Source organism: Perca flavescens, chromosome 17 (genome assembly GCF_004354835.1).
Source record: "Perca flavescens isolate YP-PL-M2 chromosome 17, PFLA_1.0, whole genome shotgun sequence".
NCBI classification, from domain to species: domain Eukaryota; kingdom Metazoa; phylum Chordata; class Actinopteri; order Perciformes; family Percidae; genus Perca; species Perca flavescens.
Window position 1 is genome coordinate 23,794,790 of NC_041347.1, and position 16,043 is coordinate 23,810,832.

The window sequence follows — 16,043 nt, forward strand, 5'->3', positions numbered from 1 at the left end:
CAGGAAATTGCATACAGTAATACAACACAATCACATAAAGAATCTGGAGAATAAAGATGTAGATGGCTTGAAAAGTTAATACAAATAAAAAACTGCTACAAACATTCCCTGTTGTACTCACTCATGTAAAAATATACATTTACCTTAAGGTCATTTCTTGAACCGGACTGCTCACAAAAACACATATAACCTTTGGATTAATCATTTACAGTAGCTGGCTTTGCATTTTTCCCTAACTCCATCTTTCCACCCTCCATTCTATCCCTTTATTTCAAAGCAAACAAAAAACAAAAAGCAACACCACAGACATAGAGAAATAAATAATTAAGTGGTGCAGCAAAACATTGTGTGCTAAAAACCCCTGTGTAGTTTGGCAATCAGCTTGCCCATGTAAAAATAAATCAAGCTGATTTTCCAAATGTTTTGTGCGTGGTGCGCTGTTGCCGCTCTTCGCAGCACAGATTGCAGGCCGATGGAGAGGCTGTGGGGAGGGGCGGGGCGCTGGATATTAAACCCACTTGCACCAGCTTGTTAACACATACACCTTAACCCCCGAGCGGCGCGGCAGGGCGCCCACCGAGTGCTCAGGGCCTGCAGGGACCAACTAACATATACCCAATGTATGGATGACACACACACACACGAGAACAGAACCATATGTAGAGAGCCCGATGTACACGCTCATACACAAATATGCACACAAACATAACCGAGTGCACACACACAAAATAGGGATCTAAACAAACTGCAAGACATGACTGCAATAAAGCCCTGATAAATACTGTGGATCTTTCTTTTTGTATTTGTTTAGGCTAAAATCAATGTTGTAAGAATACATTTGAGGCAGGTTTTCAAGTTTTGCCCCCAGAGCACGATCAGTACCAGAAATACAATCACATACTGAAAAACCATGTACCAGCTGCAGTGTGGATCATCGTAAGCGTGAGTCATACCTCTCTCGCCTCCCTTACTCTCCCTTACATGTATCGTTGTACTGTAGCTCCTTATAATAAATCACCTAAAACATCATATACAAATGGTAAAAATGCATATATTAACTGCTCAAAACCCCATAAATGCATTCCCAAACATGCACACTTTTTACCAAAACAATTATCTCCGGGAAAATAAAAACTACAAAAATGTGGTCAAGCGGCTTAACATTCACTGCAAAAGTGACCTCATGTAGAACTGAACTCAAGAGATTTTTAAATATCAGGAGGATTCATCAACCAAGTAAGTGTCAAAGCAGAAAATAAAACTCACGAAATGCCAAGAGTGATTATCGTGGTTCAGTTGGGAGAAGAGAGAAGTTAGGTGCCAACTTCCCAGCCAATCCACTTTTGGCAGCCAGATTCCTACTCTGCTAAACCTCCTGAGAACATGCAATAGCAACCCGTACACACACAGACACACACACACACAATCACACAAAAATACCACCATAACATATGCGCAGAAACATACAGAATATTCATACTTCACACTCCTTGACAACTTAGAATGTTGTCTATTGTATGAAACACACAAAGAGTCACACTCAACCAGGAGACAGCTGTGACTTGGTAAACTTTGTTTTTTTGGCAGCGTCTGACTGTCGACAGGTTAACACCAGTGGGTGGTAGACAATATGTAGTGTCAGTGATGGAGCAGGAGAAAAGGGTGAGTTTGTTTGGTTTTGTGTAAGAGGAAGGTGGAGTTGGGTGGGGGCACTGAGGTAGAGATCCTGCAGAGTGGGGCAACAACACCCACACCCTCGCCCACACTGGCAGAGCCAGGCTGTATGCCAGGCGATTGGGGAGACACACACCAACTGGGCTCCACAATCATGGAGGAAGAGACCCCCGCATCACATCACACACACATGTACAGAGCATAAGCCAAAAATGGAGCCACTTTTACCTGCAGGTTTTATAAGCCAATGTCTCTGAAATCACTCCCTATTTATTTGCTAAAGAGAGTTACATATTTACGTTTTGCATTTGTAATTGAGTTTCACAATTCTAAGGGTAAAATGTATCCACTATACTATAGATTGCCCTCAAAATTGGAACGGAAAATGTGGTACCAATTGCAGCCCATCACAACTTCAGTGAATTAGGGAGTGTTGTCTGACAGCTAATTTATCAAGTTTGTCTACTTCCAAAAAAAAAGACAAACTCAGCTGTGCTTGTGCTATTGTAGAGCGAGCTACAAAGACTTAATGAGCCTGACTGGTGCATCGTTTTGAGTTCAGCTCAGTTTGCAGTTTACGACCCAACAGGTAGAATTTCGTCATTTTACATTTTATCATGGGATGGAAGATGGCGCAGTGGATATGACACATGCCTTTGGTGTGGGAGATCTGGGTTGATTCCCACTTCAATGTCTCCCTGGACAACACACTTAACCCATAGAAAAAACTCCTAACAATTTCTGTTTCAGCTAGTGCATGTTATACATTTAGGGCTGTTAGTGTCCTCTGTGGATCTATAACTAGTTTATTGTTTCCAGTGCGTCATATAAGAAAAAAGATGGTTTTTGATCAGAGAACAGTTTGATGTGGCGTCTGATTAAGTGAAAAATGTTACCTCTGCACAGACAGCAGGAGAGTTGATTACACAAAAAACACTGTCAACAAAAAATAAAACAATTTGCACAAGGTGGACTGGTTAGAGTCAGAACTGCACTTATTTTTTTCTTTTGTTAGGGCCTGCTGCCAGATTCTGCAAACGGAAAGGAATTAAAACTTCAAAGCACTTTGGGAACATTTAACTCCAACAAGGCTCCTGTTATGTCAATGATAAAAACTGATAGAATTTTAACACGTGTGTGCCAGTTTTTCATTGAAATAAGTGTAGTAGTTCTTGACTGAGGAACTAACAAATCAAAGTTATAAGTTGTGTAGTTGTGTGTATGTAATGTATTATGCATATTTAGATACCTGTCTTTCATGCGCTGATGCATGCGGCCGTGCTGGACACACTGTTCCTCCATGTCGGAGCAGCGAGCTCTCAGACTCTTTACCGTCTCCTCTAGGTGTTGCTTCTCCAGGGCCAGCTGCTCCAGCTCTCCTCTGCACACACAGGCAATGTTAGCTGAATAAAATATGAAATAGTGTTTTCCTAAAAATAATTTGTAGTAACACTTTCTAGATCAGACGTCACAAAGTGCTTCACAATACATGACAAACATGATAGAAATGAAATACATAAAAGAGAGTTAATAATTAAAACTCAACAATGGGAAGTCTAAACAGGTGGGTCTTGAGTCCACAGTCTTCACAGACCTTAAGTCTAAAGATCTGGAGACTTTAGATCTGTAGTAATAACTTGTTGTTAACATACAATATGTTTGTTTAGAAATATCCTAGTTATACTGTATAATAAAGGAAATGTATTTCTGAGAGGAAAAAGGTTGATCCTCACTTTGAATTGATAAGTGGCGTCATATACTGAGCAACCAATGGCAAACCAACTACATGTACTCATTTATCATTTATTTGACAGCGACAACAGAGATACAGACAGGAAATATTTTACATAGCATGTTAACAGTGTTTTATAAATGTTTATTCACATAATGTTAAATGCATTGGTGCAGAAATCTTAAATGTTGGATTATTTTAAAGCTCCTTCAGGCGCTGAGCCACACCGCCGTCCCCCTGGTGATTGGATTACCAGGGATCTGGAATAACTATGACTGGATGGTATGAAAATAGAAACGATCACCCCAACCAATAGGACATACAACAAAAAGGTCCCTGGCCGGACGTTGCATTTACATGAAATTTGTCTTAACCACGAATCCATCTGAGGCCCTGAACGTCTTTGTCTGCTGCACAACATTACACTAGACAATCAGTAGATGGCCTCTTCGTCAGACTTACAACTGAAAACAATTTGTCAAGACTTTTCTCATTTGTCTGCAACAGTCTCGGTGTAACCTCGCTTAGCCCGACTGAGGCCGTCCAGCAGGACTTTAACCGCTACACTGGGCTTGGACTCCAGGAGCTCAAACAACCCGAAGCACAAAATACACCAACACCACACTGCTGCTAAACTACGTAACACACACGTACAGCAGATGTAGGCTATGAGCCTTCATGCCAGTGTGTCAGCATGTATGAGAGTTCCTACCCATGAAGAAAACACATTCAAGGTGGCAGTTATTACTGTGTACATATATTTGTATTTAGTATTGATGTCCACCCATAAGAAAACACACAGGGGTACTTTGGTGTGTGTATTGTGTGCACGTGTCCTGTGGCTGGTGAGGCCAGTGCGGTCTGGCAGGGCCAGATTGGGGGCTGTCATGTGACTAATGTGCAGCACAGCTCCAACAGCTGACAGGACACTGGGCCCAGGGTCACTCACACACACACACTTACACACACACTCAAGTACACACACACACACACAGACAGCCCAGATGGAGAGCTGTGTAGGCCTGCTGTGACTACTGTAGCATCAGGTTAACAAGAAAACAGGTCAGACTGGAAAGCAGTATGTAGTATGTTGACATACTCTGTCCAAACAGCCTGGATAGATGATGCTTCATGAACTAATGACATGGATGTCCAACCGACAGAGGGAATAAACAATGGAGCAAGGAAAATAACTGGAAAAGAGAGGCTTTGTGTGCCTACACAAGTAGATTTGAACTCACAATACAATAGAGCGAATACATGTTCAAACAAAGAGGAAATATGACGAAAGAGAAAATACTGACCTGCTGTTTTCTGTCAGCTCCTCTAGTTTGACTCCCAGCGTGCAGCACTCCTCCTTGAGCTTCCTGATCAGGGAATTCTGGGAACTCAGCAGACCATCCAACTCTCCAACTGCAAATCGATCGTTGGAAAGTTGTTGGTTACTGTGAGGTTAACCACCGTGGGTGATTTTGTGTGCACTTTGAGTAGCAGTCAGAAATGCTGGCAGCATGGACACTGATGGAGGTTTACGCAACGTATCACTTCTGTTAAGACACTTTTCAGCCCACACGCCTACACTGAAGTTCAGATGTCGTCAAACTCGAAAGCCTCCCTAGAGGATCTGTTGTCACTGGACGCCACCATCTCCCACCTCCCCTTCTCTCTAATAATAGAGACATGTACTGTATATATACAGTATATATACTGTTTACATACCATGTATTCAGTATCTATCTCTCTTCTACTACTACAGGACACATCCTTAACTGCTGCTCCAAGTAAGAAAGAAAGAAAGAAATGACAATTACATTTGTAAGACACTGACAGTGAGCTGTGTAATTTATGACAATTTAAATAGGCTCACTCTGCTTTTAATCAAATAATAGAAAAATTGACAAAAAAATTATGGTTAGCATGGTCTCCGACTGTCACCTCCAAGAATAATGTGAAATATTAAATGTCAAAAAAAGATATAAGCAAAGTGTTTCTTTGACACAATTTTAATGCTTTTCATAGAGAAAAAAAGGGTTGACTTTTTTCATTTTTTCATGCGGAAAATCTTCATCTTTTCATTTATTTCATTGTAGCATAAAGAATATGTGTCTAAATAAAAAAAATTAAAAAAAATGTGGTTACCTCATTGACCCAGGATTTCATTTTGGTCATGCTTTCATTTAAATTAAAGTTTCAATTTTGGAGACAAAAAGACATTGTAATGTAAGTTTCATGCTACTGTGCTATCTAATATACTGTAAAATAAATTCTTAGGAAAAAAAAAAAAAGTTTAAAAAGACATTATTCGACTTAAAAAGCTTCATGGCTACTTCTATTAACACATACAATACATTACCAAGAGCAGGCCATCCAAACAGCCTTAAATATGTGAGAAAAACATCTACAGTATATTACGGACAGAGCTGAACAATTACATCGATTGTAACTAATACTGCAGCAAAAGTGCATAAGGTTATAGATACATATGGTTCTTTGTATTCCCAAAAATGCTTTTGGTCAACATTCACATTCAAATTGTTCAAACAACAGGCGGAGATGTGGAGAGCAAAAACACAAGTACAGAGAATAGAGGATGGAAAAATAAAGTGTGGTAAATGGTAAAACGAGATGGAAAAAGAGAGGGGGATTGTTGTTTGAAAGCACTTTCTCCTTTCCACCCTTCCTGCCACATCCTCATCCGCTCATGGGGGCCTCTTTCTGAACAATCCAACACTGGGCTTTCATCATTCCTTTGAAATGATCCAACATATGTCTGCTCTTTCAAAATAACAATGGCTGTTGCTTGGATTGAGGGAATGATCCACCTGCTCCGGCATTCTGTTACAGTCAACCGAAACCAAAAACACCAAGGACTCGCAGTCTTTGAAAAGTAGCACACACTTGTAAAGTTATTTTTTTTACATATAGTAGATTTTGGGAGGGAAAGAAAGAGATAGAGAAACTAAGTACGGTAGAGGAAGAGCCATGGTGGTAGATGCCTATGCTATTATACCATTTACCCGCAGGCAGAAATTTGACTCTACACTTTTTGTAATTTCTCTCTTCTTCTTTCTCTATGTACTACATAAATACTTTTAAAATATAAAAGGAGGACTGGGAGAGGTGTCAAGGCCAATGCCCAGTGATGTTTCATGTAATATTATTCACTGGCTGCACATGTGTGTCCACTATGAGTTACCAATAACCTTTCATTCCACTCTATACAGCCTCTGTCCCCAGATCACTGCATGGAGGGCAGAAATTGGATGCTACAGATCATGAAACTAAACTACACAAACTCACGGACGTGCACACACACGTACACTAAACAAAGTTTGGTCAGTGCTGGAAAAGTTGCATGAAGAATGCTAATTAGCTGAACAGGCTTTGAATGCGTCTGGCCGTGCGTAGGCCAAAAAGAACCCTGGGACACAGAAACACAGCAGAACTGGCACTGGAAACAAACAGAGAAAAATGAGGGAGGGAGGAATGGAGAGAAGAAGCGTGGCAAGGAGGGAGGGATGGAGAGAAACAAATATCTGATATCATCTAGAGGCTGCTCTGTACGCATTTACTCAAAAAAGAAACATGAAAAAAATAAATCTAAGGTGGGAAGGAGCAGAGAAGAAGGGAGAGGGGGGACGGATGGATGGAAGGACAAACGGATGGACAGAGAGGCGGGATTTGGAGAGCAAGAAAGCTAATTATCCAGCTCGTCTGTTGGGTTGCACGGGGAGAGGAAGTGATGCGAGCTACTAAAGGACGTCCACCCCTCCATCCCCTCCCCATCCACAGTTTCCTGCTGTGCTCTGATGTCAGCTCTCTTTAGACAACATGTGTGCTGCCGACATGCGCCAGAAACAAACCCTTTGTTTACCCCCCACACACACACACCTCCCCTCCTTCCATCCATTCCTCCCTCTGTACCCTCCATCTTTGTTCTGCGTACCAGCAGGCTCCCTGGTTGTTGAAGGGAACCACAGGTAAATAAAAAGATAGGAGAAGGGAGGGAGGGAGAGCGGTTGATGGTGGGTGGTGGGTGTGTGTGTGTGTGGGGGGGGGGGATCCAGATGGTGCAACAGATGTGCTAGCAGCAGCAGCAGCTCTGCTGTGCAGACAGACAGCGAGCTCTGAGCTGGGTCTCTCTGCGCTGCTCCCATCACCTTCCCTCTGCTCTGCTATTCTCTCGTCTCCTCTCAGGGCTTCTGTTCTGCTCTTTTGAGGTCACTTCAGCTCAAATGATTTGTGTTCCTGTCCGTCCCCTCCCACTCTGGCCATGTTGTGTTGGTGCGGAGCAAGGTGGCACAGTAAGAAGGAAAACCATCCTTTAAATAGAAGTTGCAGGTTCAAGACCCTGTTCCAGGAAAGATCCACCCTGCTGAAGTGTCCTTGAGGAAGAGGGCTGCGATTCTGTAGTTGACCCTGATTAACTCTGCTGTTTGGCTCCTTGCAGTTCGGAATATTCTGACTCAGTGTGCTCCATCTTATTTAGTTTTGCTTTGTTCGGCACCCCCACATCACCCTCCCCTCTGTGTTAGACAACTAATATGCTTGTGTGCCATAATGACCTACAGTAAACCTACTGAAATAGCAAATTTGAGGACTTGCTGCTGTGTGGCCGTGTAGAGATGTTCTCAAGTGTGTGCAGATCTCTACTGAAACACTTTAAAGCAGCCTTTTGGGGAGTCTGACCCCCTATGTCCAACTGATTTGGCTGAATTGCTGCTGCCAGACACAATCAGCTGCCATTCTAGCTGGCGGGCCAATGGCCACCAGACGCAGGACTGGAGCATCTCTGAAGAGTAAAATTCACTTATGAATGTATAGAACTGAAATGCATAGAATGATATCTATTGTCGTGTGACATTCATTTAATATTTAATGATGCATTTCATTAGTTATTGGTTGTCAGTAGAACTACTTTTACTTGTTTGTTTGTGTCTCTTCTTCTCTAAAGTCTAGAATAAGTATAGCAGGAGAATGAATACCACAATACACACTATTTAAGAATAAGAGAAGATGGTGTGCTGCTTACAGTTATTAAAATAAGTTAAGTACAAGTACAGAGTTTATGTTATCACAGAATGAGCTGAAATGTGTATACAATATGCTTGCAAAACAAAAACTTTTGGCAAAACAACTGGCTAACCAAATGTAGCTGCCGACGGACAGACCGCATGAAGACGATACGCCTCTGAAACTCCTCCAGTCAACATTTGAACTGGGACGGAGATGCGACGGAGCTGTGGCTCAACCAAAACTCGATGCAGCAGCATCCAGCGGACAAACAGGATGAGGTTCCACTACACAATACTTTAAATTACATTGATAAGAAAAACATGGAGGGGAAAGGAAAGATGGGTTTTTGACAAGCTGATATTCTTGAGTAATCGGATACTTAATTATCTTTGAAAAAGGTCAGATATGTTTAATTAAGTCAGAGAGGTGAGATGGAAATAGTGAGCTATGAGACAAGTGGACGGTATGTTTGGCCTGGACCACTGCTAGGTGCCACTGCTGTCGGTGGAAGCACTGACCTCTCTGCTGGTGTTGAGCCTCTGTTTGCTCCAGCAGCACAGCCAGCTCTCTCTCTCTTTCCCGCGCTGAAAGGGTCACAGACGCCATTTCCTTCTCATGAGCCCGTTCCAAACTCTCTCGGTCCTGTCTGGGGAAAAGGACCGGGGTGTTAAAGGAACATTTAAACCACAATCCTTTTTACAATCCCAATAATGTATCCACATTTTCCAATATTAACTGGCTGTGTCTCTCTCCAACTATGACATTTCAAAATAGCATGGTGTTCATTGGATGCACAATTTCATCACATAACTTGGCTTACTACAGTGTGTGTAAAACCAGTGTTCATCCAAACAGAGAAGCCAAATGTTAGTCTGTGCCTAAGATGATTGATTACTCATCTTCTGCTGTGGCAGAGCATGAAAATACTGTAGGCTTCACCTTCTGTCTTAAACATATCATTTCTTTTACAAAGTAAATATGAAGTTCATTGAACGTTTAGAGTTTTTCAACTGACAATGACTAAAATATAGGCTTGTTTTACTCTATGTTGATTACATTTCAATCAAGTTTAGCATGACAGCACACACAGCAGTTGTGTTTTGGTGGTAGGGCTGCTCTGCTCTTAGTTTACTTTTGGACAGATTGGGCCTTTAAGTGGCTAGTACATTAAAAAAGAGATCAGAATCGAGAATCGATAAGAACCGGAATTGAAAGGAAGAATCACAATTGGAATCAGAATTGTTAAAATCAAAACGATGCCCCACCCTAAAAATGAGAGTGACGAATGAGTGTGAAATGCCCCACATCATACTCAGTGAGTATAAAAAAAAAAAGTAGGCCTTCAATTCGTTTGATTGGTGCATTCTTAATAAATTCCACCATACTTTTGTGTGTGAAGATCTATAATGTGGAAAAAAGGCTGACAGATTAACAGGGAGGTGAGAGAGAAAGAAGGAGGAGAGCACACACTGTACAAACAAGATGAAAGAAAAGACAGAAAGGAGAATGACAGAAAAGACTCAGGGGGTAGAAGGGTAAAAGCGTCAGGCCACTGTCGGCTTGAAGACCCCTGAGTGATACTGCAGCTGTCTACAACACACGCACACGCACACGCACACGCACACACACTTGCAGGAGTGTAAATAGAAAAGATTGGCTGCTCTGTGATATTACTTTGCTCAAGGTGCTTGTCATTCTGTGCATTTCCTGTACAATTTGTATCAATATGATTCAGTTTCCAGCCACATTAATGCCGAAAACACGTACAACACCACAGTGACAACATCAGTTTATTAATCGTATCTTTCTTTTAGTTATATGAGGTCTACATATAAATAACTCCATGACTTCGTAGAAAGCCAACTAGCATGACACATTTTGTAGCAATCAAATAGTTTTAATCTCCACTCCCTTTGTTCGTCTCAATAACAAATAACTAGCATTGAACAAAACTGCATTTTACTCCTGTTTGAACCAACTTTCTAACTTAGCTGAATGTACCCAAACAACAGAGGAACAGACAAAGAAGGAAAGAAAAGAAAAACTACAAAGAGAGGAAAAAACGAATGAACAAATAAACAGAACTCTTCCTGAAGTCCAAAGGCGCTAATGAAGAGAGAATTCTCCAGTTTAAGTGAAAACTTTTCTCCCCTACAGCGCTTGGCCTGCATCTCTAAAGTGACCGCGTCTGTCTGTTCCTTCTGTGTGTGTGTGTGTGTGTGTTCTCCTGCTGTCCTGCTGTCTGGGGTGTGAAAGCGGGTGGCGGGTGTACAGGGGACACAAGGAGACTGTGTGTGTCTGTACTCGTATGAGTGTGTGCGTGTGTGTGTGTGTGTGTGAGAGAGAGAGTGAATGAACCCCCGCTGGGCTTGAACAGCAGCCTGAGCCACCAAAGCGCACACCAGGGCTCAGCGGGAGATGGCGGGCAGGCGTTGCCAGCCATTTGGTCCTGTAAGAGGTTCCAGGGGGCCGTGTGTATTTGCGTATGTGTGTGTGTTTGTGTGTGCGGGGGGGGCGACTCACACCAGACCTGTTTACCCACCAATTAGCATCAGACAGACCGCCAGAAAGTTCCAGCAGTCAGCAATAGAGTGGTGTTGGTGAGGACAAGGAGGTGATGAAAAACAGGAAAACAGGAGAAGATAGAAAAGCAAAAACACAGAGAGCTATCACATATTTGGCATCTGTTTGGTTTTGCTGATCTACTGAACCAACATTTTACAAGTACAGCCAAATAAAGTTGTGCAGAGCAGAGCAAAGCAGACTCAGGGCCTTCATTTCTGGAAACAACCTTGAGGAGAGCTGCTGATTCTAAGTTTTGGTTCAATAAGTAAGGTCAGAGGGTTCAAATCCCCGTGACAAGGGCCTAAAAGCCTCATCGAGAATTACATTTAAGCGCGGAGTTATGAGGTTCTTTCCCCTGCGCCATTTTGTATCCCCAATCTAATGCAACGCGTTTACTTCCAAAACGAACAAAATGGCTGCTGGTGAGCACTGTCAAATGAAAGCATAAAAAAGAGAAAGCATAGAAGAGATGTCAGTGGAGAGCCAAGCCCTGGAGCAAGAATTAAGGGTGACGGGTAGAGCAGAGGCTGAATATGTGGGGCTGGAGCTGGATAATTCTCCCTGGACAATAATCTGCCTTCCAGCTAATTGGTGAATGGGCTCTGGGTTGCTGCCTGTGGCAGGAACTCTCGTTTGGGCCTAGGAGGCAATAGACTGGATGTTCAGTTAGTGGATAGCTGGGCCTGTTTGTATATGGCTGGCCTGATGCACTGTAGGACAGCTTGATAAGTATGGCGAGAGCTGCATGGGCCAGGGGCCTAAGGTAGGCTGGAATAGCTCTGGGGTTGTGGCCAGGTACAGTGGCTGCTGGGTAAGTGGGAGGTGGCAGAGGCGATGGCTGGCTGGCTTGCTGGCTGGAGCAGAGAGGAAGAAGAGGAGGCCCAGTCTGCACTGCCTGCCTAAGTGGGCACTATTCAAGCTGTTGCCCATTAGATGTGGGGTGCCAGGGCCTGACCAAGCACGGAGTTTGCAGCACCCCATGGTGCAGCCGGCATCCCACGCCAGAACCACCAAATGCTGTGGTTTATCAGAGAACGAGCACAAATTGGAGTCAGACGGTGGACTTGGAGGAATTGTCACCAATGCCAGACACCACTGACCGCTGTTTGGGCTGAAGTAAAAGAGACAATACTGTCCCCCAATAAACACAATATCACCCAGATACACATACACACAAAGTGAGGTCACCCAGTGAACACACACACACACACCCCCACACACACACACACACACACACACACACAAAAGGGAAAATCTTTGTGTAAATGTAAATTACACAAAATATATGACTATATCTTGTTGTAATTTCAAATAACTATCAACATGATTGATGAAGCTTATGAAACTTGAGTTACTTCCAAGCATTCTGTTACCAAAAGCAAGGTAAAGACAAATATTGTATGAAAAAGATAAATAAAAAAGATAAAAACTAATGGAAAACTCAAGAGAACAATCCCTTAAATCAATACACAGTCATATGCATGCACAGATACATTCCTGTGTTGCAAAAATAACAGCTGTGAAATTTACATACAGGTGAACAGATTGTAAACCCAGCCTATAGCACAAACATGTAAGCACACACGTGTTGTTCGCAACAAAGATTTGTTCAGGAGGAGATGGAGGATCAAGAGGAAAACTAGATAGAATACTACTATTTCTGTCACAGAGGACTGTGCTAATCACTACAGTATACTCATGGCAATTTTACATAACTATGAAATAATATCAAAATTTCTAAATGAGTGTTTTAAATGTAACTTTTATAATCAGACAATGTCATTTCTTGACTGCTTGTAACTAAGATCTATTTAACCATATCAACAAAAATACAAAATGAAGGATCTCAGAATTGTATTTCTAAGATACCTTTGAAATTAAACTGATACACTTAACTATATAACTGGATTTTAGAAAATCAATTACATTTCCATTCAAATTCATTATTCAAACTGATGACAATTATCTTGTAAGACAATATTGATTTACTGAAAGGCACTAATGCTATACTATAAAAATAAAACTTAACTATTTGCTCAACTGCTCAACATGGTGGCACTCGTGATGATTATTTTTTGTGGAGAAATTCCAGTGGATCCACAGCTATTCATGATAGACTGCATTAATCAGACTGCATTAATATTCAACAGTTTGATACGCAAAACTACAAAGATGATTACTGCTGCTGTGTGAGTGGGCTTGTTTATGTGTGTGACTGTGAGACGGTGAGACAGAGGCCTCGTGTAGGCCTATCTAAAACGATACTGCCAACAAAGGATGAGAGCACCACAGAGACAATAAAGTGACATATTGAACATTTGCTGCGCTGTCATTGATGCTGCGTACAATAAACATCTGAATTGTTTTGTGTAGCAGACAGTGTCACACAATTTTCTCTCACACGCACCTAAATGTGTTTTAGCACATTTTTATTAAACCTCGGGGTGATGTAAGTCAATCACTCTGCTCCCACATTTTTCTTCCGACACCCCTCCCTTATCTCTGCTGCTGCTCTACTTTATGAAACAAACACATCAAACGGAGGCAGCCTGATGTAGCCTCACCGCTCCTTTACTCCGTGCCCAGCCCATCTTCCATCTATCTGTCCATCTATCTGTCCACAGCGTTCTCATCTCTGCTCCGATCCTTTTTTCTGCTGTATCCATTTCTCCCTCCTCTATTCCCTCCCACCCTTTTTTTCCTGTAACTAAACTGGCTGTGTCTCTCTCCATCTGCTGATTCTTCCTTCAGCGGCCCTGCACCTGTTCACACCTCCTCTCCTGTTGGCCACTCTTCTCTCTCTCTCTCTCTCTCTCTCTCTCTCTCTCTCTCTCTCTCTCTCTCTCTCTCTCTCTCTCTCTCTCTCTCTCTCTCTCTCTCTCTCTCTCTCTCTCTCTCTCTCTCTCTCTCTCTCTCTCTCTCTCTCTCTAGTGCAATGCTGCCAGGCCCGTTTCTGGCTCAGTTAGCCTCTCTGTCATTCAATCCATCTGTCGGCAAGTCAACTTTGTTTACAGCGGGCGGCCCAGGCCTCTTTTCTTCTTCAAGGAGCGCTAAAGCCCCCCCACTGCCACCAAGGTCAGTGGCGAGCCAATCGTGCCCAAAAAACATAAAACTGCAAATAAGCACAAAAAAATTTAATTTGCCCTACCCTTACGACACACATGGACAATAACGCTCTTGAAATATGCACATCTTAATTATCTCAATCTCTCATGCCTATGAATAAAGACATTCATGTACAAACAGCTACAAATGCACGACCCTCACAGAAACAAACCTTTGCTGTTACAGCACAAATTCCCACAAAACAGAGTGAGAGAAGTTTAAAAGTCTTAATTGGCACAGTTGACTGATGGTCTTAACACAGGAAGTGAGTACTGGCAGCGCAGGCATCTGTGATTTTTAAAAATAAACACACACCATACGTACAATATGCTCCCATACTGACCTATTCCAGAAACCCAGTACTCTACGTGAGTGTCAAATCTGTGCCCTACAGAAATAGTTGTGGGTAGCATATGTGGCAGGGCTGAGGGTCAAATCAATTTCAGTTGAGAAGGTAAATGATTGGCTAGAATTAATTATTTCAATCAGGATACCAGCTTCAAGTTACTTCTCATTAGACATTTGATGAAGTGAATAATACATGTTATATGGATGATTGAATGTCAAATAAATTAACATAAATGTAGGAAAAAAATAACCCCAAAAAAGGTTGTCATGTTTACAAGTGTGCATTTATAATTGATGTTAAATATTGAACCTCATTCAATTTAAATAACAAAGAATTGAGAGATCAGGGGTGGGTCTAGAGGGCCTCCCTGAAATATGATCCCCCCCCCCAAATCCATTAGGCTAGAGTGCTGTCAATCTGACAAATTTGATTTGGATCAGAGTACTGTCACTTTGCTGCCTGTTCTGCCAATCGCTGCCTTTCCATTTGGTTAATATATACTTTAAAACATACATTGTATGGCAACTGGGTACTCTGTTGAAATTTTGAGGCCAGTTTAGAAGTAGAAACATATTGAACTCACTGTAGAGCACTGAGCTGTAAGAAATAAATTGTGTATTGCACTTTATTTCTGTTCTGTTTCCTGTTATCTGAAAACTGGGTACAGCAAGGTTTTCTTTGTTGAAGTTTGAGGCAAGTTTATTGTAAGTGTATTGCACACGGTTCTCTGAAAAAAAAAATAAAAATCTTCCCAGCCCTTGTCACATGACCTATTAATGTTTCCATGATGACTATCCACATTTTTGCCCATAGAAAATGTGTATTGTATTTGGAGACACCATTTGTTGAAAAGTTAGAGAGAAAAGTGTGCATATTAAAAGCTTGTGCCACATGGAGTGTTCTCTTGTGAGCTCAATCCACCTGTGTTGGAATTCACTTCACTCCTGAGGCATACCTGATGTCGTTCAAACGCCCCTCACCCCTCCCACCCGGTTAGAAGGTTTGGGGTAACTGGCAGGAAGTAACATGTGCCATCTCTCTCTCATTACCCACCCAGGTAATCTTCAGTGAACTCCTCTATTTTTTACTTCCTAACCGGTTTTCTTCTCCTACACCCTCCACAAACCCCTCTCCTCTCCTCACTCCTGGGCCATTAGATCAGATGCCTAGTGAGGTAGAGGCGGCCATTGAGGTGGAAAACAAAGAGAGGTTTTTTTAGACTCAGTGGGGGGGGGTAGACTAGGGCTGTAGATGGAACCCTAGGGGGGGCTTGAGCCCATCCAGTGCCTGCCATCATATACACACCATCGCCAGCCTCATGCTTTTCTCCTCTGCTCCTTTTTTGCCTCTTTCCCCTCTATGCCATTCACCCACTCTACATTCAAATCTCCATCTGCATTCTCCTAAACCCTCTTCTCCCTGCAACTTCCATATGTCCTCCTCTCTTTCATTCTCATCTATCTTTATCTATTTGCCCTTCTTTCAATTTCCAGCCTCTAGGTCATCTTCTCAATTCTTAATCGCTTGTCTTTGCTCATCTCTCCTTACTAAAAGACTGCACTAAACACAGCGTTACTGTCAGGGTCAGGTCAATGTGTCTTT

At 42.3% G+C, this 16,043-nt stretch overlaps 1 protein-coding gene across 2 annotated transcripts in view; it reads right to left on the bottom strand.

The window, feature by feature from the left end:
• Positions 1-16,043, bottom strand: part of sdccag8 (SHH signaling and ciliogenesis regulator sdccag8) — a 43,843-nt gene that overhangs the window by 12,528 nt on the left and 15,272 nt on the right. For both annotated transcript variants that reach the window (XR_003694778.1, XM_028604218.1), the window contains exons 14-16: positions 8,941-9,068; positions 4,711-4,819; positions 2,924-3,055 (exon numbers count right to left, since the gene is read on the bottom strand). Coding sequence is in view for 1 of the 2 variants with exons in the window: in XM_028604218.1 (XP_028460019.1) it covers positions 2,924-3,055; positions 4,711-4,819; positions 8,941-9,068 (369 nt within the window). In the remaining variant the exon portion in view is untranslated. The remainder of the gene's footprint in view (positions 1-2,923; positions 3,056-4,710; positions 4,820-8,940; positions 9,069-16,043) is intronic.